This window comes from Corylus avellana, chromosome ca1 (assembly GCF_901000735.1).
Source record: "Corylus avellana chromosome ca1, CavTom2PMs-1.0".
NCBI lineage: Eukaryota > Viridiplantae > Streptophyta > Magnoliopsida > Fagales > Betulaceae > Corylus > Corylus avellana.
In genome coordinates, this window is record NC_081541.1 from 19,224,682 (window position 1) to 19,252,246 (window position 27,565).

At 35.1% G+C, this 27,565-nt stretch overlaps 2 protein-coding genes across 3 annotated transcripts; both read left to right on the forward strand.

The window, feature by feature from the left end:
* The first annotated feature begins 761 nt into the window (after positions 1-761).
* Positions 762-14,665, forward strand: LOC132176489 (ATPase family AAA domain-containing protein At1g05910). Of its 2 annotated transcripts, XM_059588720.1 has the most exons (11): positions 762-884; positions 1,159-1,459; positions 2,226-2,327; positions 2,473-4,287; positions 4,373-4,561; positions 4,710-4,852; positions 5,256-5,501; positions 9,122-9,308; positions 11,454-11,519; positions 11,598-11,850; positions 13,990-14,665. In XM_059588720.1, the coding sequence occupies exons 2-11, from the start codon at positions 1,235-1,237 to the stop codon at positions 14,391-14,393; spliced, it is 3,630 nt and encodes a 1,209-aa protein (XP_059444703.1). In that variant the 5' UTR covers positions 762-884; positions 1,159-1,234; the 3' UTR covers positions 14,394-14,665. The 2 variants fall into 2 exon arrangements, with proteins under 2 accessions (XP_059444703.1, XP_059444712.1); XM_059588729.1 differs by having other exon boundaries at positions 763-1,459; positions 13,996-14,665.
* Positions 14,666-16,762: 2,097 nt separating this feature from the next.
* Positions 16,763-24,468, forward strand: LOC132165546 (myrcene synthase, chloroplastic-like). The gene is made up of 7 exons (XM_059576166.1): positions 16,763-17,012; positions 18,578-18,845; positions 19,571-19,952; positions 22,129-22,347; positions 22,487-22,625; positions 23,162-23,426; positions 24,061-24,468. Exons 1-7 carry the CDS (start codon positions 16,773-16,775, stop codon positions 24,360-24,362), a joined length of 1,815 nt encoding a protein of 604 aa, XP_059432149.1. The 5' UTR covers positions 16,763-16,772; the 3' UTR covers positions 24,363-24,468.
* The last annotated feature ends 3,097 nt before the right edge of the window (positions 24,469-27,565 follow it).

The window sequence follows — 27,565 nt, forward strand, 5'->3', positions numbered from 1 at the left end:
TAAACTTGATATAAAAAAAAATAATAATAAAAAATAAGAAATACTGACGTGCTAAAACCAGCACGTCAGAAATATATATATAAAATTTTTAAAAATTAAATTAATTTAAATTTTTTGACGTGTCAAATATTGACACGTCAGGAAATTCTGACGTGTTGAATGTAACACGTCAATAAATATTGACGTGTCATATTCAACACGTCAAAAAAAAATTTATTAACGTGACAAAATTTGGTTACTGCTTGTCACGTCAGTAACCATCCTATTTTTTGTAGTAATATTTGGTATTCTTGCCATATATTTGGTATCTTTCCCTTTTTGTCCACTTTCTAATTTCTATACATCTTGCACATGCCTTATTTGACATTCCAAACTTGTCGACCTCAACCTCTATAAAATAAAAGGCAAGTGCTCTTCACTAGCACATTCCACAGCCCTCTTCGCCTATTTTGTTTTCTGTCCCCCTTCAAGTTTATCGGCTCATGTCCGGCGTGCGGTCAAAATTTACTCACCATAATAAATGTGAAAAATATCAATTTCACCTACGAAAATATCATGTATGGAATTAATAAAATATAATAAATAGAAAATATACGAAAATACTGATTAAATTTTTTGGAAAAAGGGCTTACATTTTATTTTGTACACGTGGCGAACGAAGGGAAGGCGGATGACTAAAATGTTGGAGCCCGAGGTGGTCCCACTCTGGAGGATCACGACTCATGCTGGGAGCTCACCGAGTTGACTCGTTCCCCCACCTTGTTCGTTAGCTTAGGTTTTTATATACCTGCAGCTCTCTCCGCACCAAGCCCTGGGGTTTTAGCCCTTTCTTCTTCCTTCCCTCTCTCAGCTACGCTCTCTGCAACCACTAGATCTCCGATCAGGTAAATCTCCACCGTCCATTTGCTCCTCTTTCCCCTTTCAACACTGATGCTCGCGATCCTCTATCTCATTAGGTTCCAATCGAATTTCCGTTAGAAATTCGAAAATCCCTTGGCCAAAACTCCATCTTCTTCCTTCATCCATTTTCTTTCTCTACACAATTTATATTTCCATTTCTACCCTCTCTCGCTTACAAAAATTACACTGCATGTACCATTTGCCTGTTATTTCTGGAATTCACGGATATTGCTGAGCAAAACGAGCGTCTCTGTGCAGTTTATGGCAGGGTATCGGTGCAATCAAGGGTAGAGCTGTTGTCGTTGTTGGTGGTGGGATTGGGATTGGGATTGGTATGCATAGTGGGAAGAAATCAGGGCAAGGAGGGGATGGAGGGGCGGAGGCAAGGCCGCTGCGCACCAGCGATAGGCTGCGGAGGCGGCCAAAGATTTACGGGCGGGCGTACTTGTATTACAACACCAACATCATTCGCACCAGGAAAGGGAAGGGCAAGAGCAAGACCAGGACCGCCGCGTCTCAGATCGCCAAGATGTTGTGCGTGCGCACGCCCAACAACGATGTAAGAAGTGCTTCTTATTGGTTAATTGCTTTATAGTATATTTGGTTGAGCGTTTGGATGAGAATGATGTTAGTTGTCAGGTGCAAAACTTGTTTTGTTGTGTGATGTAATTAATGTGTAGGTGTACTTGTTGGTAGCATAACGTGAGAATCTGTAGTCGGCATTGTGATTCGATTTGCTGTTTGTCAATTATCTAAGTGAGATTCTGAAGAAATAATTGAAAAAATTGCTCCTGGGAAATCTTTATCGATTCGTGTATGGTGTAAATTTGTGATTTCTTGTATCGGAGTTTTGCAAGGATTGTTCTTACTTTGGCACAATCTGCTGAAAATCTTTTTTGTTCCTGGCATGTGTATGTTTTGTGTGTTTTAGTAGTTGGAATACCACGGCAATGTTAATCCAACCCAAAGTCGAATGACCACCATTTGTTTTCTTGCTTCTATTATTATCTGATTTTTTTTTTTTTAATTTAGGAGTGTCAACACAAAGTAATCATTAGTTTATGAATATTCAGGCTCTTATGATGGTAAAGGTAATTAATTTCTTTGCTTATTTTTCTGCTTTAGAAATCTTACGCTTGTGGTTAGAGATGCATAAATTTAATAGGTTTTCACTCCAGGGCCCAGTAATTTATCACCTTTACACTTTCCAGATACATGCTGTTTTCTGTTGAAGCAAAGTAGATCAAAACATTGACTCCCTTTCTATGGTTACTTCAAGCATTTGAAAATTCTTGTATAAGGTTTTTTTGTGCTTATATTTGCAGTCTGTCGCAACCAACCTTCGGCGTTCTACAAGAAAGAGAAGGGTTTCGGTAAATCTTGAAGATTACACAGATAGTTCTGGAACAGAGGACGAAGACTTAATGGTGAGGTTTATTACTCTATCAAGCATGCACTTTTCATGGATATCAGTTTATTATCTTGCTTTCAATTTGGAAAGCCTCAACAACATAATAGTACCGGAAAACATGATTTTGTTTTTGGGACTAATGTTGCACTATTTTGTTTTAGAGACCTGCCTATCGACCTTTGAGGAACCAGGTTGCCAACAGTGCAAGTCATGATGAGTTATCTCCAAAGCGTAGGAAGATCGTGGAGACTAAACCAACACCTCGGCGTGAAGGACTTCGACCTCGTCGTTCGAAAGCAGTTGCAAGACAACGATTAAGTTTAGAGTCTGATGATGAGCAAGGTACTTCAGTAGAGAAGGCTGGTCAAGATGACATGGTAAATGGAAATGATGTTGACTACAATGATGTAGATGATGGTCAAAACGATGGTGAGGCTGAAGATGAGGGCGAGGGCGAAGATGAAGGAGAGGAAGATGGTGATGATGAAGAGGGTGAAGAAGAACAAGAGGGAAGGAGGCGATATGATCTTCGAAATCGTGCAGATGTCCGAAGGATGTCTATGGAAGAAGGTAAGCCAAGACCAAGATCTCCTCGAAGAGTATTACACCAAGGAATGGGGACTAAGGTTGGTAGGGATGTAAGGAAGGGTGGATCAAGAGTTCATAAGCGTCATCGTTTAACGAGAGCTGAAGATTCTGATGATTCTCTTCTCGTGGATGAGCTGGACCAAGGCCCTGCGATTCCCTGGGGGCGAGGTGGGAGCAGATCTGGAGCACCTTGGCTTTTTGGGGGACTGGATATGCATGGGACAACAGCATGGGGATTGAATGTTGCTGCATCTGGTTGGGGCCATCAGGGTGATACTTTTGCTACCTTGACTTCTGGAATTCAAACTGCTGGGCCCAGCTCTAAGGGTGGGGCAGACATTCAGCCTTTACAGGTTGATGAGAGTGTTAGTTTTGATGATATAGGTGGCCTTTCTCAATATATTGATGCTTTGAAGGAAATGGTTTTCTTTCCCTTATTATATCCAGATTTCTTTGCAAGTTACCACATTACCCCACCAAGAGGGGTATTGTTATGTGGTCCCCCTGGTACTGGGAAAACATTAATTGCCAGAGCATTAGCCTGTGCTGCATCAAAGGCTGGTCAGAAAGTCAGTTTTTACATGCGTAAGGGAGCTGATGTACTAAGCAAATGGGTTGGTGAGGCTGAAAGACAGCTGAAACTACTTTTTGAGGAAGCACAAAGGAATCAGCCTTCCATCATTTTTTTCGATGAAATAGATGGACTTGCTCCAGTGAGGTCTAGTAAACAAGAGCAAATTCATAATTCTATTGTGTCCACGTTGCTTGCTTTGATGGATGGGCTTGATTCTCGTGGACAAGTTGTTTTAATTGGAGCAACCAACAGGATTGATGCCATCGATGGGGCCCTGCGACGCCCCGGTCGATTTGATCGTGAATTTAACTTTCCTTTGCCTGGTTCTGAGGCACGAGCTGAAATATTAGACATTCACACTCGCAAATGGAAGCATCCTCCTTCAAAGGAACTAAAATTGGAACTTGCAGCTAGTTGTGTGGGCTACTGTGGTGCTGATTTAAAAGCTTTATGTACTGAAGCTGCCATTCGTGCTTTTCGTGAAAAATACCCTCAGGTTTACACAAGCGACGACAAATTTCTGATAGATGTTGATTCAGTAAGGGTTGAGAAGTATCACTTTGTTGAAGCCATGTCAACAATTACTCCGGCTGCTCATCGAGGAGCTGTTGTGCACTCTAGGCCGCTGTCTTCAGTAGTTGCACCATGTCTACAAAGACATCTCCAGAAAGCTATGAATACTATATCAGATATATTTCTTCCGGTTGCCGTTTCATCAGAGTTGACCAAGCTTTCTATGCTTTCATATGGTTCTGCAATTCCTCTTGTCTATAGGCCTCGGCTTCTGCTTTATGGTGGTGAAGGTACTGGGCTGGTAAATATCATGGAACTTATTGATATTGATAAATTGCCACTATAGGAACTATAAACTAAATATACTTACTGCTTTAGTTTAACAGGATCATATTGGGCCTGCAATTTTACATGAGCTGGAGAAATTTCCTGTTCATTCGCTAGGGCTTCCATCTCTTCTTTCAGATCCCAGTGCAAAGACAACGGAGGAGGCACTGGTACATATATTTGGTGAAGCAAGGAGAACCACGCCGTCAATACTGTATTTACCTCAGTTCAACCTTTGGTGGGAGACTGTGAGTGCATGCTTTGTCAACATCTAACTGCTAAACAAGTGATTGTGCATGCTCAAAATTCATGTTTTATTCTTATGATTTACTTCAAAAAAATCCTTGGTTAACTCTGTTACTCTTCCATTTAATTTTGATAGATTTAATGTTGCAGGCACATGAGCAGCTCAGGGCTGTTCTGCAGACTTTGCTGGAAGAGTTGCCTTCTGACTTGCCTATATTATTACTTGGAACATCCACGCTTCCACTTGCTGAAATTGAAGACGTGCCCACTTCAGTATTTTCTGCCCGTTCTGTGTATGTCTTCATTTGTTTTGATAGTGATTTGTAAATTCCATAACTGATATTCCATATTCTGAATGTTGGCAACTAATTTGTTAAATCTGGATGGCTAGTTGCTGAGTTAAAATCCATGGATTTAATTGTCTTTTAACAGTCCTCTTATATTGTAGATTCCAATTCTGATATTTCTAATTCTTTTAATGCATATTTCTCAAATGCAAAAACTAATTTGAATGGCACTACAGCTTTCACTGAATTTAATGTTCTCTAGAAAATCTCATATATTGAACCTAAATTTTCTGAAAATATATCTTTTTATAAAACTTTATTTTCTAGAGAACTTTAATTGAGTGGCTAAAGTCACATTTACTAGTCTTATGTTTAAATTTCTCTCTGTTTTTTTTTGTGGGGGGGCCAGCTACCAAGTCAGTGAACCATCTACTGGAGACAGGTCATTATTTTTCAACCAATTAATTGAAGCTGCTTTGTCCGTCTTGTTGGAGAGCATGACAGAAAAATCCCATGAATCAGTCTCCCTTCCTGAACTTCCCAAGGCACCGAAAGTGGCTAGTGGTCCAAAGGCGTCCGAGTTAAAAGCCAAGGTAGAAGCTGAGCAGCATGCCCTTCGCCGATTGCGGATGTGCCTTAGAGATATTTGCAACCGGTAAGATAGTCCTTTCCTTCTCCTAGTCCTTTCCATAAAAAAATTATTAAATGATACTATTGCATTTCTTGGTTTTGTCCTTAGTTACATTTTGTCTCTGATTACAAGGCAAGGGATTTAACTTATAGTTGCCTTCCCTTCTGAAAGAGTCTCCTAAATTTCTCCTCATTTGTGATTTAATCATGAAGTCAAACAGTTTACAAGTATGAAATCACGTTTCATTCAAGCAAGGTCTAGGTAGGAGTTATATCAATATAAGAATCTGTCACAATTTCATTGGTATTTAAGCTCCATGTATGAAAGAGTGGCATATGCAAAGGCATAGAACAATTCTTTTGTTCTATAATTACTTTTCTCATGAGCAGAACTTTATTATTAAAAATATCACTTGACTCCGAAAGTTCTCAGACTGTTTATTATCCCTCTTCCTTGTATCCATATCAAGCCTATATGGACTTATTTTCCTTGCATTTCATTATCTCTAGACTTGATATGCTGACTTTCAAAGACCTAAGGAATTAGAAAATATATCTGTAAGTACCCTAACAAAATTGGGTTGGAAGTTTTAATAATATCCTACTTTGTTAGGTTGCAAGTCCAAAGGACTGGATGTATCCCTTCTTTTGAGCCACTTCAAAAATAGTTTGAAGCTTGCCATATGACTGACATATTTTGTGTCAGTCAATTTCATGGTAATTATATATAGCATCTAAAAGTCCTGTTATCAAAATATGTTTACTTTTTAACTAAAACTTATCACAACCAACATTTCTTTGTTTCCTTTATTTATTTATATTTTCAGGTCATATGAAATAGAGCATTTTATGTTTGCCATTAAGCTGTGTGCTCATCCAATTGGCATAATTCAATCTACTTCAACACACATGGCCTCCTAACATAACTTTGTCTTGTTGTTTGATCCTTATTTAATTTGACGAAAAATAGATTTTTTCTTTGCCAATGTTTGGGTGCAAGTATGATCACCAATGTGTTTTTAAGATCAGTGAAAAACACATCCAATGAGTTTAGGAGAACAAAGAAAAGGCTATGAAAATTATAGTTTGAATTTACTTTATATAAAAAAAAAAAAAAAAATTATTAGTTTGAATTTGTATTTGACAGCTGCATTTGCATCTCCTTTGTTGCTTAGTTTTCATGATTTTTTGGTATTTTTCCCCCCTTCTAGTTAGGTGTTAATCTTATATATTTCTTGTATACCTGGGTGTGCTTTGTACTTTTAATAATATATCGATTACTTATAAATTTTTTTTTTCATTCAATAGTACATATGTCATTAAATATTACTAGTTCTTTTTCAAATTTAGAGCGTCTAAAAGCGTTGAAGTTGTTTAATTAGCTGTTTGTTGATTAGTTCTTTAATTGGTTAATCCAATATTCATTTGCAAAATGGTTTGGCCCCGCACGTGTTATACAAAGTGGGATAATTGGGTTGGCTAGTACTACATGAGATTGCCACCCCTAATATCGAAGTGAAGTAGTTACATTAACTATTGCCGGATCACTTTGAGCCAGGAATCGTACACTGGCATTGCTGAAGCTTGGCTTGCCAAGCAATCTTGCATTAGCCTTAAAACTTAAGCCTTGGCTTTTGTTTTTTTAATGAATAATAATTTATTAGAAAAAGAGGCAAAATCCTCATACACGAAAACTATACAACAGAATCAATTACCCTATTAGTGTCGAAAATTTAAAAAGTTAACAGGATCTACAAGATTAGAGGAAGAAAAATTATGAACATACACTACAACCCAATCTAAAAGAGATCTTAAAAAGGAGGATTTTAGTTGTAGCACATTGGACTTGCTATCCTCAAGAGGGCGCCAATTTCTCTCTCCAAATGCTCTACATTGGTAATGCGGGGAACCTTCTAGATGGCCTCTTTGGAATGTCCTTGCCCTCGAATCTTCCAACAATGAAGCAATTCTAGGATATTGCTAAGCATGAACCATGGACTCCGAATAAGATGAGAATGTGCTAGATCTAAACTCAGAATGGATGAGAAGGTGGTTTACCGAATAATAAGTGCCGGAGGAGTCCATGCAATCCGACACTAAGGCCTCTTTGTCACGAGCTATGTAATAGATTTTCAGGAAACAGGACTTGAGAGTTGCTATGAATCCTTGATTAGTAAGCAAGCTTTGAGTGAGCTAGCCAGATAGTTGAGTTGATTAATTAATTAGTAACTTGCTTGTTCATCAGGTCTTGCTGAATCCTTGATATTCAATGTCACACCTTGTGCAAAAGACATATATAGTTGTGGTCAGAAGCCTAATTGATCTGAATTTGGGGTTATCTTGGCCCTGCTGCTTGATAAGATGATCCTTTGAACTTACATTGAACTTGGATAGTTGATTAAGCTCTATTTGTTACGAGGCCGAGGCCAAAGTTTAGGCTTGGAGGCACCTTTATTGGCATAATTAGCCTTATTATTCCTTTATTGGCACCTTTATTGTCGCTTTGCGCTTTTTTTTGATATATACTACATTACTTATCAAAAAAAAAAAAAAACCTATCATTGTCAAAGCTGTGGATTTGATGCGTTTGGGCCAGTAATCAGTTACTTCCGTTGTTATTCTTGATAACATCTTTTCTCACCGAGACGACCATGTGGTATTTAGTGTAACTGTATATTGTGAGTGATCTAAGTTGTTGGGATATGTTAGCTTTGAAAACAGGAAACAATAATATGGAATCTTATTATATTATTTTTTCTTAATCTTTTTACTTTTAGGGAAGACTTCACTTACCTCTGATATTTCATCATTTTTGCAACATGCCCTTAAACTTTAAAATGTGTCAATTTAGGATCATCTTTCAAAAGTTTGCAATGTCAACCCTCTTGCCAAAATTCAGTATTAAATCAAATGAAAAAAAAATTGAAATACCTAAAATGCCCCTTAAAAAAATATGCTTTTTTTGTTGTTCAAATTTGACCCACAGCTGGTTCACCAAGGGTGACCCACGATGGGTCACAAGTGCCCCGGCTATGGGTCAAAAGGTGACCCACGGCCTGGGTCTCTTCTTTTATTTTTTTTTTAATTTTAATCATTTAATTAAAGTATTTTGGTAATTTTATAAATTTTACAAGAGTGTAAGGGAAATTCCACTGATAAAGCTTGATTTACCGTTGAATTTTGACGGGAGGATTGACATTGCAAACTTCTAAAAGATGGTGACCTTAATAAATTGACACTTTTTAAAGTTTAAGGGTATGATTGCAAAAGTGATGAAAGATTAAGGGTGTAAGTGAAGTTTTGCCTTATTTTTATTTCTTTCTGAATGAGTACTTTTATTTGCTTCTTCAGTTTCTGAAATGAGGTTTTTGTTTTATACCAAGGTATCTAGACCTTGGCCCAAGCTAATGGAAAGCATTTATCTGGCTTATGTTTCACTCAAATGATTTAGCTTATCCGTGCTTCACATGGAATATGGTCAACTTCAACTAATCCAAGTTTAATATCCTATTAGTGGCTTCATTTGGCTGTGCATGTTTACACACTTAATCAGGAGCATCGTGCATGTGCTCTTCCGGATCATAAACTTTATATCTACTCTCTCTCTTTCACACATTATATATGTTTTTCTCCCTTTATTTGCAGGATTTTATATGATAAACGGTTTGGTGCGTTCCATTACCCAGTTTCGGATGAGGATGCTCCAAACTATCGTTCAATCATTCAGAACCCCATGGACATGGCTACTCTGCTACAGCGTGTTGATTCTGGGCAGTATATTACATGTTCAACATTTCTGCAAGATGTAGATCTCATTGTCTCCAATGCGAAGGTGTGTTTCTGGCTATGGTTTGCATGTAACTAATTCTTGGATTATCTCATAGTGAGCAGGAAAAATTATGGAAGATTAGATGTTGAATATTCTTGCAATGTGAAACTGTGCACAACAGTCGAATCACCAGAACAAATTAGCAGTGGCACACAGTGTGCACATGTATGATGTTATAACCCAAAGTAACATTGCTTTCGTAAAGAGAATTTAAGATATAAGGAACTGTCATTTATGTTCCAAAAGGTTTCCATTTATCTTCTTTTCTCGTAATGCTATAGGCTTCCTTAGTATCAATTATAAGCTAACATATGGAAGAATATTTATGTTTTACCTCAAAACACCTTTGTGCACTGAAAAATTGCTAGGTTAAAAAAATTGAAAAGATAGAAATTTATATTTCACAGGTTACCAACAAAGATTGCTGATCCGGGGCTCAAGTACGGTCCATGCGCCTTTTTTCTTCTTTGACATCTTCTCTATATAAAATCTTCGTACCAAAAGAATATTGATATAGAAAAAACCCAAGTACATCTTTAATTAACGAATTTTAGAAAATAGGGTTAAATACACTTAAGATCCTTGAACTACTAGTTATTTTTTAAAAAGGAATCCCCACAAACTAACAGGTGTGACACTTGGATTCATAAAACTACCATTTTGTTTCAAAAGGCCACTCCGTTAGGTTTAATTGTCAGAATGCATGGAAAAATCAAATTTGACCAAAATCTTCCGAAATTACCCTCACTTTGACATTGAAAAATCAGATTTTTTGTTTTTATAATTATTATTCAGTAAAAAAAGAAAACTGACCAAAAAAAGGAACAAAAGTTTATTAATAATAAATAACAGATGGGGAAATTCTATTAATAATAAATAATAGAAAAAAAAACTAAATTTAAAAACAAAAATTAAAAAATAAAAAATAAATCTAGGGGGGGGGGGGGCGGTTTGGCCACCCCGATCTTCAATTTTTATTTATTTTTTTATTTTTATGTCAATTTTCTTTTTTAATTGATTAATAATTATAAAGGGCAAATTTGGTTTTTCCATGGTCAAAGTGGGGGTATTTTTGGAAGATTTTGGTGAAATTTGGTTTTTCCATCCATTTTAATGCTTACCCCTAATGAAGTGACCTTTTTGTCACAAAATGGTAGTGACCTTTTTGTCACAAAATAGTAGTTTGGTGTATCCAAGTGTCACACCTGTCAAGGGGGCTTAAATGTGTTCAACTCTAGAAAATATTATTACAAACTATTGAACCGAGCTGGTTCTTTGGAATACTATTGGATATTACTTTAAGAGATTTTTGCTATGACAGTAATGTTTTTGTTATTGACATTATCGGTGACACTGATAATAATGTGATTTTATATAAGGGATTAACCAAGGCATCTTGTTGTATTGTTAAATGTTGAAGATAATAAAATCTTGAGAAATGCTAGGGTACCTAATCTTTCACCAAGAGAGCCTTACCAAACTGATGTGTAATTCATTTATTGGAGAGGAACAAAATAATTAATTAAGGGAAATGTAATGGATACCAATGAATGGGTTACACAGCAGTTTGGCAAAGCTCTCTTGGTAAAAGATTTGGTACCCCTAGCATTTCTCTAAAATCTTTGATGTTCACTGGTACTGGACAGTAAATGGTGCAATATAAGACTAATTCCTATTGATTTATGCCTCTTTTTGTTGATTGTAATTGACTGAATTATTGTGCTAAACAAGGGAAAGCGTTGTCCATTTTACATCCATTCACATTTCCATCTTTTCTATAAAACACCCACAATGGATAGCGAGATCTTTCCTTTTGTCTTTTTTCCCCCTCTACATTTCTATCCTCCATGCCAAATAGGGCTAGAGAATTGTAATTTAATAGTTTTCTATACCAATGAGCTCATGTTTAGTCACCAATGCAATTGCATAAAACTTCCTTGAATATCTGAAGTTCTACCAAAGAAATATGGTGCTACTGTTTTTGTTTTGTGACTTTATTGCATTTTTTTTTACTTTTGAGTTTGTTAGTGCAAGTCAAAGAATATGGTGCACAAAGATCAACTCAGAAGTTTTTGTAATCACGCTTTAGTGATTCTGTTATGAATTTTTGATGCGGCAGTTTGATGTATTCTGCTATTCCTGCTTCAGGCTTATAATGGAGATGATTACAATGGCGCTAGGATTGTTAGTAGAGCTTATGAACTTCGAGATGCAGTAAGTATTGTTCATTGCTTTTAGATTTTGTGGACTCACTTATATGTCATAACATAATTCCTTTATTTTTATCCTCAGGTGCAAGGGATGCTATCACAGATGGACCCTGCGCTGGTTGCATACTGTGACAAGATTGCTGCTCAAGGTGGTCCTGTGCATACGCTAGATGATTTGGGTGGGTCTACTTTCCCATCTACCCCTGTGGTGCAACTGGGAACTACTACTACCAGAGCAAGTGCTCGACTTCGTAATGTCCAGCCAGAGGTTAATCTGGATCAAAGCTATGAGGCACTGAAAAGGCCAAAGAAGAATGCCGATGCTGCACATGCAGGTAGTAAAACCTTTATAATAATTATCATTTTACTTCTATGCCTTTATGAAATTCAATTTCATAATCTCATCTATAATTCAGATAATCGATATACAAAGGGTGGTCTCATTGATATCTTCCTTTACTGCCTATTATTTTGAACTTTATCTTCTAAAGCTGTTACAAGCAAGAAGGCTCATACGTTGTATCTAGGGGGAATAAAAATACATAACACCATTGGTCCAGTCCCAAATTAATGGAAAACTCTCTTTAAATTACTGATCTCATTCCTGGATCCAGTTTACTGATCTCATATGGAATACATATAGCTTGGTTTTTTTTTTTTTTTTTTTTTTGGAAATGGTCAATGGTCATTCAAATAGCTTTTCCTGTTTGCATATATATATATATATATATATATTTCTCAATTTCACCATAGTTGATTTTTCTTCTTGTTGTACAGTCCATTTTCACTTTGTTAATGTGTTGGTTGGAAACTATGGCGTTGACTCCTATAGCTCTTCCAGTATGTCGCGGTTAATATAGATGGAATATGCGCATAAACACCCTTGCATTGAGAAGGTAAAGTGGATTTTCCTATCTTAACAGTAAACTATGAGAGAACAAACCTGAGGAGACAAAAGGACAGTTTCCAAACCACATCGTGGTGATGAATGAATTAGATATGGTGCCTTATATCAAAGTTAGCTCTTCAGTAGTTTGCTATTACCGTTATCATCCCTTCCTTTGGATTTAACACTTTGAGCTACATGCATTATACACATTTGACTTGCCATCCACCTTCTGACATATGGCTTTTTCAAGGAGTCTGGTGCTACTAGTCCTTGTCAGTTTGCAAAATTATATAAACAGCGCCTTTTTTTTGGATACAGAATGGTGTGGGAGATTCTAGGGTTTAGGGTTTGTAAAAGAATTGGAATTGGTTAACTGAAACTGATCAAAATCGGTCGAAGTTGAAGTCCCCCCAGACCAGTTCAGGTCTTCTTGTTTTTAGTTTCAACAAGGGTTTGGTTCGGGGGACAGTTTTATATAGTGGGTTTCCAATGCTACCTGCCCCTTAATATAAATACACTTTTTCAGTCTTTACACTCATCCGTAGACAAAACCGTGGCCGCCTTTCAGACACCCCCCCCCCTCCCCCGGGCCCTCCCAAAAAAGAAAAAGAAAAAAAGAGCAGCCTCCTGGCCTCTCAGCCTCCACCCTCTCCACCGCGGCACTGTCCTTCCATAGGAGGGCTGTTTTATGCTGGTTGTTCTTTCTTAAACCCTAGTCTTGCTGGCAGAATAAAATAAAATCCAGTCTTCACAGGAGGCTTCTTCCCCATGCTTCAAGTTAGCCTTTTCAATTGACCAACCGACCGATCCCTGCTCGACACCCTGTCAGTGTCAGTGTGGTTTGATATGTACTGTCAGTGTCAGGTTAGGTTGAAGACATTAGCTTCTGAACCCGATTGGGTTGGAAGTTGGAAGACTGCAGTGGTGAACAGTAAATTTCTGTCAGCAAGCCTCACTTTAACTCGCATATTGGATCCAGATCACTATCATCATACCATATCAAAGATTGTGGTTGATAAATCCAACGTTTCTTATTTCTCCAATAGACTTTAATTGTCTGGTTTTTCTGTCACAGAAGTTGGATAATGTGGAAGTTAGTAATACTATATTTGAGGCTTGCCTCAATATCAATGAATTAGGAATATCTGCATTGTTGTAGTGTGTAACTTCTAGGCTTCTAGCATAATTTCAGCTCTATGAAATAATGTGCTGTTTTCGAATCCTGATATTTTCAAATATCATCCACAACCTGCTCACTTCCAAATATAGGGCAGTGGGTAAAATTGCTATAGGAAATGCCGTGAGACACCTGATTGAAATTAATAACATCAATTGTATTAGTATTGCATCAAAGAGTTGTTTAGTTTTGAATTGTGCTTTAGTCCTTGATCCCTCACCCTAATTGCGCTGGAGTTGACAGAGATGCATACTGGATTCATCTTCTTTTAGATTTTTCTGACTACATTGTTGTGTTGCAAAATATATCCACACCTTAGAGATCAAACTGCTAGTCTGTCTCCTATTTGATTACCCATTAGAATCAGGTATAAAACTTGAGTTATTGATATTGAACTTGTTTGGTAAGAATCAGGTTCAATTGCAGAAGATAAGTCACGGTATCAAGATTCAGTTGTGGCAAAGTCATCCCAGGAACAGGAGACAAATGACACAAATCCAGAAAGGCCAGAAACGTCTTGCGGTGATGGTGATGGTGATCGGCCCGAAACTTGTGGAGAGCCTTCTGGTCATGCTGATGGGAGTGGACCCGAAGATGTTACCATGTGTGATATTGACATTTCAGGCCAAACAGAGTCTGTCAGGCGGCTTTTTGTGGAGCGTACTGCAACCTACAACATTCCGCAGCTTGAAAGGCTTTACACACGTATAATGAAGGGCGTTTTTGAAACGAAAGACAAAGTAAAAGATGATCTTAGGCCTTCAATTTTGACGTATTTGGAGAAATTTGCCGAGGATGAGGCTAATTTCTGATTCAATGACCTTTTTGCTTTAACAGAACAAAAAAAAAAATCCAAAAAAAAAAAAAAAAGGGGGTTAGCCGTCAATGTAAAGTCGGGATTTTCTTTTCAATGCTGAAGTATTGAGTGAAAGCAATCTCTCCTCTCTCTCTCTCTCTCTCTCCCTCTCTCTCTCTCAATTTTCTTTTCAATGCGGAAGTATTGAACATCCTTCAACTAAGCTTAAGAATCTGTTGGATGATTTTAATTACTTATATGATGTTCAAAGGAGATATTGAACATATATACTTCAAACATTGATGTATACTTGCTGCACATTATTCACACAAGATGTCAAACATGCTTCAAAAGTTGGTCTCAGGTTGAGCTTTTGAACTTAATTATGTAACCGGCACTTATTATCATAACAACCAAGTGTATTATGGGGACATCTATGACATTAATAGGTCTGAAATAAAAAATATATTAAGATAAGGTTAATGAGATAGGAATGATAAAATTATGATAATAGCATTAGTGTGATAATTAGTTGGTCAAGTTGCTTAATGAAATAAGGTAGGAGTAGTGGTTTAGTTGGTTGATTAGAAATAGTGCGGGATTGAAAACAAATAGAAGAAGAGAAACAAATGAGAATTAAGGGAAAGATAAACTTATGGGTAAGTTTGCATTTTCTCGTAAAACCCCCTTTCCCCCCTTCGTTTCAAAGATTGTTGGAGAGCTGCCTTTGTCAAATAATGGGTTGCCACGTTTGCTTCTCTTCTGATATGCAATGAAAAGTATGTATATCTGATGGTTATAAACTATGATTCCCTTCTAATACGTCTTATTCTACTTATAACTGATATTTTATTTCCTTTTTTAAGTATGATTTGCAGAAATTGAAAGTACCTAATTAATAGGGGCGGCACCATCCAAGTTTTTTTCTTTTTAAAATTTGGCCTTTTCAAACTAAAAGTTTTAGTTCTGCTCTTGCGTGATAGCTTATGCCTAATGATAGGCTATGAAAGGGCATCACTATCATTTGCCCTTAACCAATCATTTCCTAAGATGAATCATCGCATGGATCCAATTTCCTTTCAAGTCACTTCACAGTGACATATTTGGCCTAAACCCCGTCATAAGAAGAATAATGCTCGGGATCATCACTTTTTTTGAAATGGCATCCGGCATCACAATTTGTTTTTTTTTTTTTTTTTTTAGATGAATTTCGGAAAAAGTAATAGCTATCCATCATTACTCGTGTCTTAAAGTTGGGGAGCATTTGTGCCATATATTTTCAAATTTGATTCGTCCTTGCTGTCTCAAATGGGGAACTGGGGAAGCATGCATAATTGCATATCGAACTGGATTTCCAAGTTATTGGTATACGAACATGTAAATGAAATTTTTTTTTTTTGACATGATGTAAATCAAATTTTACAGCGACATGATATACCATGCATGATTGTGGCACATATACCGACAGGAAACAGGACAAGCCGCCATGCATTATTGCAAAGAATGCGCAAATGCAGAATAATGTTTCATTGTATCCCCTTGAGATTGGAGCATCAAAATCATGTTCATGGTTAGTATTTTGCCCTGGGTTAATTTGTTTTAGGTTATTGGAATATGTAATATGTTAACAAAAACAAAACTAAAAGTGGGTTTGGCATTGCGATTTCATAGATAAAAAATACGATTTTAAACCGAAATACAAAAAAAGAATCGTCTGTGATTACGTTTGAAAAAAATTGTGATTTAAAAACGTAGAAATTAATTTGCTTTTTCAAATTGCAGCCAATGTGATGCCTTTTGAAAACGCATAATTTTAAAGGATAAATTATAATTTTTGTAGTATTTTTAAAAATCATGTTTTCAAATAACATATTTTAAAATTATTATTTTTAAATTGTACTTGTTGAAATCGCATACTCAAACAAATCCTAAAACAAGTATAAAACATTTAAATGGTCTCGAAACCGTTTATAACATATTGTAAGAAGAGGCTCAAAACACAAAAATAAGCGCTCATAAATAACCGCTAATCAACGGATAGTTGTTAATCTCCCAAAGCAGTGTGGTTAGCGGATAAATACAATAATTTTTTTTTTTTTTTTTTTTGGAAAGGAATAAATACAATAATTGCTAAGAGCCATGGCATTGTACAAACCTAGATTCACGGGGCCTCCTTACTAGGGAATAGGATCCCCTTACTAGCTAACTAGAGTGTGCTATTATTACAGTTCATGACAAAGTTAGCAGCCTTTGACGTAATAGCATTTCATGACAAAGATGGCAGCCTTTCACGTACGTATAATTAATATATAAAGGAATGCAGTGGAAGTGTGGAAGCATATTTTTCCAAGTAACCCATTGATCAGGCTCCAGTAGTAATTAAAGGCCTTTCTCAATGGCTCTTCACCTTCTTGCTTCAGTCCACCATTGCAATCTCACTGGACTGCTCCCATTTAAACGTCCCAACGCACCTGTAATATCCAGAAATGGCAATGTTCCTCGTCCTAATTCCAAGTGCATGGCCACCAACGAAATCTCAGTTAGTAACGGAGGTAGTACTGTTCGGCGATCAGCAAACTATCAACCTTCCATTTGGCACTACAATTACATCCAGTCACTTACAAGTGAATACGTGGTACGGACATTTGGCCCTCCCTTTCCTTTATTTTTTTTTATTATTTTTTTTTTTCTTCACTAATTAAAAAGGCAGGTGGGAGACATTGACAGTAGCTATCCTACTATGTGCCCGATAGTGCCCACTGGACATAAATACATCAATAATATTTTCATTATTTTTTAATTATTTTTTATGAATTTATTATTCATTTATGAATTTTTCACCTAAATTATCATAAACATTTTGTTTATTGCTAATAACAAATTCATTTAAAGCTCTTCTTTATTCAATCAGTTTTTTTAAACATGTTTGATTAAAAATATTAACAAATTAAACAAACATAATTTATAAAAAAATATATTCAGACTCTAATAAAATAAATTACGAAAATAGAACAATAAAACCTGATTTTGCAAAAGAATTATGAGCTGAAAAAACAAAACCAACCAACCAATTGAGCTGAAAATCAAAACCAACCAAAAAAATTGTCAAAAACTCGTACAAAATCCACCAGAAAAATCATAAGCATAGAAATAAACTTTACAAAAAAATTCAAATTTTTTTATTTTTTTTTATTTTTTTTTTATGAATCCTTAAACTTACGAAAAAAAATTGTCAAAAATCATCAAACACAAAAATAAACAATACAAAAAAAAATGAAATCAATTTTTTTTTCTTATGAATCCTTACCCCTTGATCAACAACTCCTCTTTGAGATTCAATCAGTTTTTTCTATTTTTCTCTTCTTTTTTTATTTATTTATTTATTTATTTTCATATCCAAATGCATATTTTCTAGTATACATGTTTGATTACAAAAATAAAAAATTAAACAAACACGATTTATATAAAAGAATATTTTGACTATAATAAAATAAATTATAAAAATCGAACAATAAAACCTGATTTGGCAAAGAAATTATGAAGCATGAAGGTTCTTGAAATCTTGGAGACTTCGAGAAGAAGAGAAAAATGGCGGAAGGTTGAGAAAAGGGCCCTGGTATTTGAAATGTTTGTTTTCTTTCTTCTTGTGGTGTCCAAGAAAACATGATTAGAGGCTTTTCATTACTACGGCTGTGCAATACAGCCTTCCAACGGCTAGATAATAAACAATAATACAATTATTTTCTTGGTCTTTGCAATTTCAGCAAAGAGAGAAGATGGCTTGTCAGATTTTTTGTTATTTTTTTCTTGTTTCTAGAACATATTTGGTTTTCTCGGTTAATTTATTTATTTATTATTTTTTTTTTTTGGCATTATTAAAAAAATTTTTGGGCCTTATTAATTTTTTTTGGGGGGCCTTAAATTTTGGGGGCCCTAAGCATCGGCCTAACTCGCCTAGTGGTTGGGCTGGTCCTGTCATCGGAAGCTGCACATAAAGGACCTAAACAATGAGAAACCGCATGCAATGCCTCAAATCCAACTGAGCCATTTATAGCTTGACCCCAATCCCATCAAGACATGAGTAGAATCAAAGACGACTAGTAATAATAGGATTGAAAATTTCCATTTCGGGATGCAAACTCTCATCTTAATACATATCCAACCACTTAATCAGTAATTTTTACAACTATTTTTTGACAGGGGGAATCCTGCACTAGACAGCTAGATGAGTTGAAGGGAGAAGTGAGGATGATGTTTCACAAAGTGGTGGAACCTGGGGAGCAACTTGAGCTGATTGATATCCTGCAAAGACTTGGATTATCATATCATTTTGAGGATGAAATAAGGAGCACATTGGAAGGTGTATACATGAATACCAATCATGGTATATGCAACAAGGAGAGGAACTTATACACCACTGCTCTTGGGTTTAGACTGCTAAGACAAAATGGATTTAGTGTGCCTCAAGGTAAACATGTTTATATAGATACATACTCTTTACCAAAGTAAATAAAACAGGAAAGCTGATTTGAGTAGAATCAATTAAGGGAAAAATTCACTTTTCACTCTTCATCTTTCATCACTTTTGCAATTATACCCTTAAATTTTAAAAAGTGTCAATTTAGCGTATTCATCTTTTTTTCTTATTTTTTTTCAACCATCAGTTGGGATTTAACGGAAAATTCTAACGAAGAGGTGTCAAAATTCACAACATACCCTTCATTCTTTTAGGAAAAAAAGAGAAGAAAAAAAAAATACAAGGATTTAGGCGTTGGTTAGGATTTAACGGAATTTGCATAAATACTCAGACATGAATCTTTGAAATCTTTTTTAATATATTTATTTAAGAATAGGAGTATTTCGAAAATTTTGATAGGATTTGACGGAAAATCCTACTAGAATGGTGAAATTAAAAGAAATTGAAAATCTTACTAAATTTACACTTTTTAAAGTTTAAGAATATGATTATAAAAGTGATGAAAGATCATGAATGGTAAGTGAAGTTTTTCCATTAATTAACCTGACTTTTAAAATACGTAGGAGAAAGAAAATATCGACAACATAAATCAAAATTTATTTCCTTTGGGCCTGTCATCATCCTCAAACAGTCAAACCTACTAATTCACAATATATATAGCATTTCATCACTTATAGACGTTAATGAGTAGCAAGCTTGAGCTTTGTTGATTGCAGATATTTTCAATAGTTTCACAAATGATAAGGGGAACTTGGAGGAGTCGCTTGGTGAGGATACTAAGGGAATGCTTTCTTTGTATGAAGCTTCATTCCTTTTGAGAGAAGGTGAAAGTATGTTGGAGGAAGCAGGAGATTTTGCAACTAGAAAACTCAAAGAGTACCTCAAGCAAAACATATCAGAAGATCAAAATCTTTCTTCTTTGGTGAGGCATGCTTTGGAGCTTCCACTGCATTGGAGGATGATAAGGCTTGAAGTAAGGTGGTTCATTGATATTTATAGGAGCAGAGAGGACATGAACCCTATCTTGCTTGAGCTTGCAGAATTGGACTTCAACATGGTACAAGCAGTCCATCAAGAGGATCTAAAACAACTCTCAAGGTAAATATTTTACATCGCTTTTTTTCTAATTTGGATCTCATCCAGAAGCGAAAAGCCCATGTACTCTCCTCAAACTTCCACTTAATTGATAATATCATCTCCAAACTTTCAATTACAACAATGTCCCTCCTAAACTATCAAAAAAATTGACAATGTCCTCCCTAATGAGTGCAAAAAGACAAAAATAGCCATAATTTTTTCTTTTTCAATTAAAAAAAAAAATCAAATAAATTCGAAAACAAAAAAGAAATAAAAATTAAAAACTTTTAAATTTTCACACCTTGTTTTTCTTTTTTAAAGGGTATTCTCGTCATTGGGGAGACTGTCAATTTTTTGTTAGTTCGGGGGGAAACATTAATTGCGTGTCACAATTGAAAATTTGAGAGAGATATTGTCAATTTAATAATAGTTTAGAGGATGGATGTGAACTTTTCCCATCTAGTAAAAAATTGTAAGTGTAAAAATGATGAATACTAGTAAAATAGAAACTAAATCTCATGGCAACATGAAAAGAATAAATTACAGCCTAAATTTGTAAGCTAGCTAGTACTTGACAACTTACCAAATCCGAAAGGTAATTATAAAATGCATGCATTAATGTTGTAATTGACAATCTTTTTTAAAAAACTGATATTTATTTATTTTTTTTTGGATGAATAAGCAACTTCATTGAAACCAAACAAATCAAAAGCACAATAACACCAATTACAAACCTACCTATCAGGCTAAGACACAGCCTCACGGAGGCCAAAACCCAAACACACTAAAAGAAATCACAACTTGTAGACACCATCATACAGCAAACAGAACAAGCTAACCAAGCCCTTACAAAGGACTTTACACAGGCCACAAAAGCAAAAGCAAAACACATAAACCATAAAAACCTGCAGCAACTTGCATCAACATAGCAGAGCTATAGGCAGGTTCCATGAGGAACAAAGCACAAGATTCTCCCTAGTTGTAACACCTTTGTCTCATATTGGGAAGATGAGAAGAAGCCAACTTAGAGTGGATGGTTTATAAAGATAGTCATGAATGCTAAGTCCCACATTGCCTAATCATTAGATGAAATTGAGTTTTATAATGAATTCTAGGGAAGCTTCAAATTGACTAGTCATTTTGGGATAATAGCGCAGATGTGGCTAGCACTTTTCTCCGGGTCATTACAAATGATATCAGAGCCACCTAGTAATACTAGGTCATGTGATACTAGGGCACTGCATGACGTGGCCCTGACGAGAACGTCACAAATTTAAAATGGGGAGTTTGTAACACCTCAGTCCCATATTGGGAAGATAAGAAGAAGCCCACATAGAGTAGGTGGTTTATAAAAATAATCATAGGTGCTAAGTCCCACATTGCCTAGTTACTAGGTAAAACTGAGCTTTATAATGAATCCTAGAGAAGTTTCAAATTGACTAGTCATTTTTGAGTAATAGTTCAGATATAGCTGGCGCTTTTCCTTGGGTCGTTACACTAGTTTTTGGGAACCTTCCTGTCCCAGCCACTCTAGCACTAACTTCCCACAGAATTTTCTTCAAAATCTACTCCTCTGTGCTTGGATGACCTGCATGCTTAATTTCATTTCGAGTGCACCATATATTATACACTGCAAAACCCAAGACTAGATGACAAATCAAGCCGTTACGAGTTTTACGACCCCAAGAACCACATCCCAGCTGAAGAATATCCTCCTATATAATAGGAAGATTAGCCACTTTGCATCTGGATATACAAAACTTCTAGATTCTATAACAAAAACTACATTAAAAAATAAATGGTTGCGGCTCTCCAATTGATTCCTGAAAAAGAGCATTGAACATCTCTTCTATAACCCCAATTCAGCAACGTCTCTCCTGTAACCAACCTGTCTTCATGGCAAGCCATAAAATGAAGGCTTGCTTAGGAATGGCTAGAGGGAACCAGACTAGCTTCCACCACTCAATCTGATCTATTTTTTCCCTAAGAGCCTCCCAAGTATTTGAACTCACATAGATACCTTTCTTTGAGGCAGAGGTTTATCACAAGATTCCAAGCTGATTTCAGCAAGTCAAGCTTGAATTTCCACCAAGTCTTCAAACCTAGCAGGCCTCAAAAACCAATCTCCATTGTGAATAACTGATATTATTGAACCCTCTATTTATATATATAATTTGTTTCGCATGCATGCATGAAGGTGGTGGAGGAGGACTGGGCTTGGAGAAAAGTTGAGCTTTGCGAGGGATAGGCTGATGGAGAATTTTTTGTGGACAGTGGGAAAAGCATTTGAGCCTCAATTTGGATATTGTCGGCGAACATTAACCAAAGTCAATGCACTTATAACTGTAATCGATGATGTTTATGATGTATATGGCACTCTCCATGAACTCCAGCTCTTCACAGATGCCATTGAGAGGTTTGTTTTTCATTATTTAATGCTCAAAATGCCATTACGAGAGGTTTGTTTTTCATTATTTAATGCTCAAAATGTAACTCACATGCCTACATACACACATGCATACATAAAGAAGAAACTCTACTCTTTTTGATTCCAGATGGGATACCAATGCAATGGATCGGCTTCCATATTATATGAAGATATGTTTCCTTGCTCTCCACAATTCAATTAATGAAATGGCGTTTGACATCCTTAAAGAACAAGGATTCCACATCATTCCCTACTTTAGAAAAGCGGTAAGGACTCGCCTTCTAATTAAACTCCATCATCCTTATTTTATCTTCTTTAACTCCACTTAACTCTCATAAACTTCTATCGCTTTTGCAATTATTTCTTAAAGTTCAAAAACTCTCAATTTAATATATCAAACTTTCGATTTTTTACAATGGCACACATCCCTTAGGTTTTTCTGTTAAATCCTAACAGACGAGTGTCAAAATTACTAAAATAACCTCCAATTATATATTTTTGTTTGGAAAAAAGAAAAAAAATTACAATTTTCCGTGTATTGGTCAGGATTTAATAGAATTTGCAAAAATACCCATAAATGAATCTTTGCACTTTTTTATTTTTTATTTTATAAAAATTGGGTATTTTGGAAATTTTGATAGAGTTTAACGGAGAAACTTATTAGATGAGTAATATTACAAAAAATTAGAAGTTCGATACACTAAATAAAGTGATGAAAGTTCGCAGGAGTTAATTGAAGTTTATATATATATATATATATATATATATATATATATTGATTGTTCCACTTTAAATGTTGCAGTGGGCAGATCAATGCAGATCTTTCTTGTTGGAAGCAAAGTGGTATTACAGCGGATATACACCAAGCCTTGAAGAATACATTGAGAATGGATGGGTTTCAATAGGACCAGCAGTAATGCTTGTGCATATTTATTTTTCTATCACAAATCCAATAACAAAGGAAACTTTGGATTGGTTGGAAGAGGTTCCCAATATAAGCCGTTGGTCATCAATGGTTGTACGATTTGCAGATGATCTTGGAACATCTAAGGTATGCAATCAGAGATGCTTTTCCAAATATTTCACATGCACCAACGTAGCCTAACATATATATATACATATTTGGGAAAACTTCAGTTACCATCTCTTGTCTTTCATTATTTTTGCAATTATACTCTTAAACTTTAAAAATATGAATTTAGGGTTACCATATTTCAAAATTTTGCAATGTTAACCAGGGGCAAAACTACCCCTGGGGTTGGGGGGACAAATGTCCCACCCCCTCAAAAATTTTTTGCAAAAATTTGAAAAAAAATTTAAAAATTATCTCAAATGTTATATTTTTTTTATGAGTTCAACCCTCGAAAATTAATTTTTACCCTTAAAGATTTTATTTTTTTAGTTCCGTCCCCCCTCATCTCAAATCCTAGTTTCGTGCCTGATATCAACCATTCCGTCCAAATTAAATGTAAAATTCTAATGGATGAAGTAAAATTGTCAAAATACCTCAGCCTAAAACTCAAAATATTTTTGTAATTTTATAAACATCTTAAGAGTATTCTAGAGATTTTACTCAATAACCATTTGATTTAACGCTGAATTTAGACATGACAAACTTTTGAAAGATGGTAACCCTAAATTGACACTTGTTAAAGTTTAAGAGTATGATTGTAAAAGTGATGAAAAATATGGGATAGTAAGTGAATTTTGCCCTAAATATTTTAAAACTAGTTTTGAATGAAATTGGTGCAAGTGAAGAAGATGCTCGTGAGTACATAAGATCTTTGATTAGTGCCACATGGAAGAAGATGAATGGAGAAAAATTTGTAAGTCACCATCCCTTCTCTCAGACATTTATTGAAATTGCAATGAACATTGCAAGGATGTCTCAATGCATGTACCAGCATGGGGATGGCCACAGTGTTCAAGATGGTGAAACTAAGGACCGAGTATTATCATTGCTCATCCATCCCATTCCTCTCTACAAAGATAAATGGGATTAAGAATTGATATAAGAGGATGAACTTGCAGTCAAAGCTTTTCTTCTTTTTCCTTTCCTTTTCTTTATGGCCTCCATTTTGTTTCAACTTAAAAATGTTTTATGAATAATGTTTTTCCTATTGTTCGGTGTTTGGTACGACTGGAAATCATAGTCAAACCGAAAACAATTTCGGTTGACTAGGAAAATCTTCTTTAATTTCCGTAAAATGGTTTTCATTTTTTAAAAAACTGTAAACAATTTTTTGAGTTTGAGCTTGTCCTTAATAGTCGGAGGTTGCTGAACCACCTTCAGAAGCTGGCGGAGTTCACAGGACCACTGCTGAAAGTTGCCTGTAATGCCCCTAGATTTAATTAAGAATAACTCTAACTTGATTTAAAATATGCTAAATTGCAAAACATCAAGGTATTTCATAGGTGAAAAATAGTAGCAACTGCGTAAGTTCACGACTTAGTAAGTGAACATTACATGAAAATAAGCCCTTGATAGACTCAAAATGACTTCATAATACCATGCCTTTTTAGAAGGTTTTCACAAACAATTGAGAAAATATCTGGTGGAAAATGTAATGTAACAAATTCATAAAACGAGGCATGGTTTCATGACAATTTCACTTTTGAGGTATTTAAAAAATAACATCTTTGCACATTTCATGTACTTTAAAACCATAACTTTATTTCATCACATTATTTCATATTTCTTTCATATCATCATACTCGTATCTTACCCTTATACGGTTGATGTCACTTTATCAACCTGTTCACACCATGTATGTCACTTTATCAACCTGTTCACACCTTGTAGTTTCAAACATGTGACGTCACATTTAGCTCTAAACAATCAATTTGAAAGTTCAACATGCCTAGAACTTGTTGGTGATGGGCAATCTGGCTTTGATGCCAATTGTTACATAGTCAATTTTTCAATTGCATAACGATTCAACAAATAAAATAGGGAAGGTTAAGGACATAGTTTTTCTCCAAATTATGTTGGAGAAATTTTTTTCAATCTATTCTATAAAAATGATATGCTTTACTTTTCATTTGAGAAATACATGCTTTTTAAATAGCATGTGAGAAACACATGTTTTTTGAATAAAATTTATTCTAACTTTGTCCTTGTAATTAAAAAAAAAAAAAAATGTGCTTCTCACATGTAAAGGACATATGTCATTTTTATAAAATAGATTTGAGGAAATTTTTTCAATTGAGTTTGAAAAAAAACTGTGTCCTAAGTTAAACATGGGCTCCTTCAAATCAAACTAAGAGTTTGAGAATTAAACTTGGCATGCCCTTTTATTCATGACTTGGATCCTTAAATAACCAAAGTAGAAATTCAAATACAAATGCATTGATAATGATAAACACTGCAAAGAATAATATTAATGTTTGCCATGACATCATGTTTTTGATAAGGGCTAAAATTAATTCTTTGGCTAGAATTATGAAATTCCATATGTATATAGATATGGAATTTAATAAAAAGAAGATGAAAAGTGAAAGATGAAACTAAATACCTTTCTCTAATTAGAAAACAGATAAAACTTTTCCCCTTATACATGTTACGCCATTATTGGTAAAAATTAACTTTTTTCCGTTAGAGTTTGGAGTTAAATTAGACAGAAAATGCTGAAATGACCATTATATCCCTGTAAACTTATGAAATTACAAAATTATCCTTAAATTACAATTATCTTTTCTTTTTTTTTTTTTAACAAAAAAGAAGAAGGCAAATACCTGGGTATTTTGAGAATTTCTCACCCCTCAATAAGGATTTAACAGAAAATACATGCATGGGTGAGACTATAAATTTTGTAAAGCTCGATATACTAAATTGAGAGTTTTTGAACATTGAGAAGAGATTGTAAAAGCGATGAAAGTTTAAGTGAAATTTGTCCTAAATTATTTGACTCAAGTTCAAGCAATATTCAGAAAATTCTTACCCTTACAATTTATAGATCTATTGCCACTGCCTGTTTACTAAGATCATCATAGGTTATTAATGCATGCATTCCATTAATATGGAAATATTCCCATGGCACACCCAGAGTATGGGGGCCAGAAATTTCTCTGTATGATTGGATAGGAGTTTTGTTCAGCAGGTCCACAGCAAGTATTTTTTCTCATATGAACATGATTAATAGACCCAAAGAGGTCTCTAATCAGTATAAATGAAAATATATAAGACTATCAAAATCGATTAGACACACGCAATATATATATTGGACAAAATTCTCCTTCAAATTAGGTTAAAGAAATTTATCAAACTAACATTTATTTTTAGAGTATGTGACACGTATTCATAGAGAATGTGATTCTAACATGCATTTTTAGAATGCGTATGAGAATCATGTACTCTAAAAATTGATGTCACTTAAATAGACTGGATTAAACAAATTTCTTCCAACACAATATCTCAGGATCAATCATTTTGGCTACTCCCGTTCTGCATTGTCTATAATTTCTAGGGAATTGAAAAATATAAAAAGTCCCACAAACTACCAATTGTTTGCACTATATCTCATTTGTAGCACCTTAGATTTTGATAGTCTTATTTTAGAGATATTAATTTGATGCTATGATTATATTAATATTCATATTAGGCAATGATGTTAATTCTTGAGGAATTTATGATATTGTATGAATGGTAATTGGAGATTGGTAGGTAGAATAATATAGGGTAGGTAGAATAGTAAATGGTAGGTATAATAGTATTTGGTAGGTGAAATAGTAAATGAAGGGTAGAATTGTAAATGAAAGGCGGAATAGTATTTGGTTTTTTTCCTATAAATAGAGCTCTTCCCCTTCACAATTTTCACTACTCATATCCTCTCTTCCACATATTCTTCCTTCTTCCATTTTCTACTCGGTCTTTCTTCTTTCTGAAAGTGTTTACACGAAACAAAGAGAGAAAAGGCGAGACAAAGCGTTGCAAGAAAAAAAGAACACGAGAGAGAACGGACTTGAGAAATTAGTTTGAAAAATATACTAGTGGTGTTAGTCAGATTGGAGCAACTAGATCATTCAGACCACTTTTTAGCTTCAGTCTAGATGTAAGTAAATTCACTACCCCTTCTAAAAGTACTTCATGTCATGCTATTTATTCATTCTTGTATCAAACTGTAAATGATTATTTTATTTACCTATCATGGAGATATGTTGCATGCATGAAAGATTTCTAAAAGAATTATTTAGAAAGTTTCTATTT

Excerpts from the sequence above, each read along its gene's own strand:
- LOC132165546 (XM_059576166.1), top strand. The coding sequence starts at position 16,773 with ATGGCTCTTCACCTTCTTGCTTCAGTCCACCATTGCAATCTCACTGGA. Across the intron at positions 19,953-22,128 it reads GATCTAAAACAACTCTCAAG|GTGGTGGAGGAGGACTGGGC; the intron begins GTAAATATTTTA and ends GCATGCATGAAG. Across the intron at positions 22,626-23,161 it reads TTCCCTACTTTAGAAAAGCG|TGGGCAGATCAATGCAGATC; the intron begins GTAAGGACTCGC and ends TAAATGTTGCAG.
- LOC132176489 (XM_059588720.1), top strand. The coding sequence starts at position 1,235 with ATGCATAGTGGGAAGAAATCAGGGCAAGGAGGGGATGGAGGGGCGGAG. Across the intron at positions 5,502-9,121 it reads CTTAGAGATATTTGCAACCG|GATTTTATATGATAAACGGT; the intron begins GTAAGATAGTCC and ends CTTTATTTGCAG. Across the intron at positions 9,309-11,453 it reads TCATTGTCTCCAATGCGAAG|GCTTATAATGGAGATGATTA; the intron begins GTGTGTTTCTGG and ends TTCCTGCTTCAG.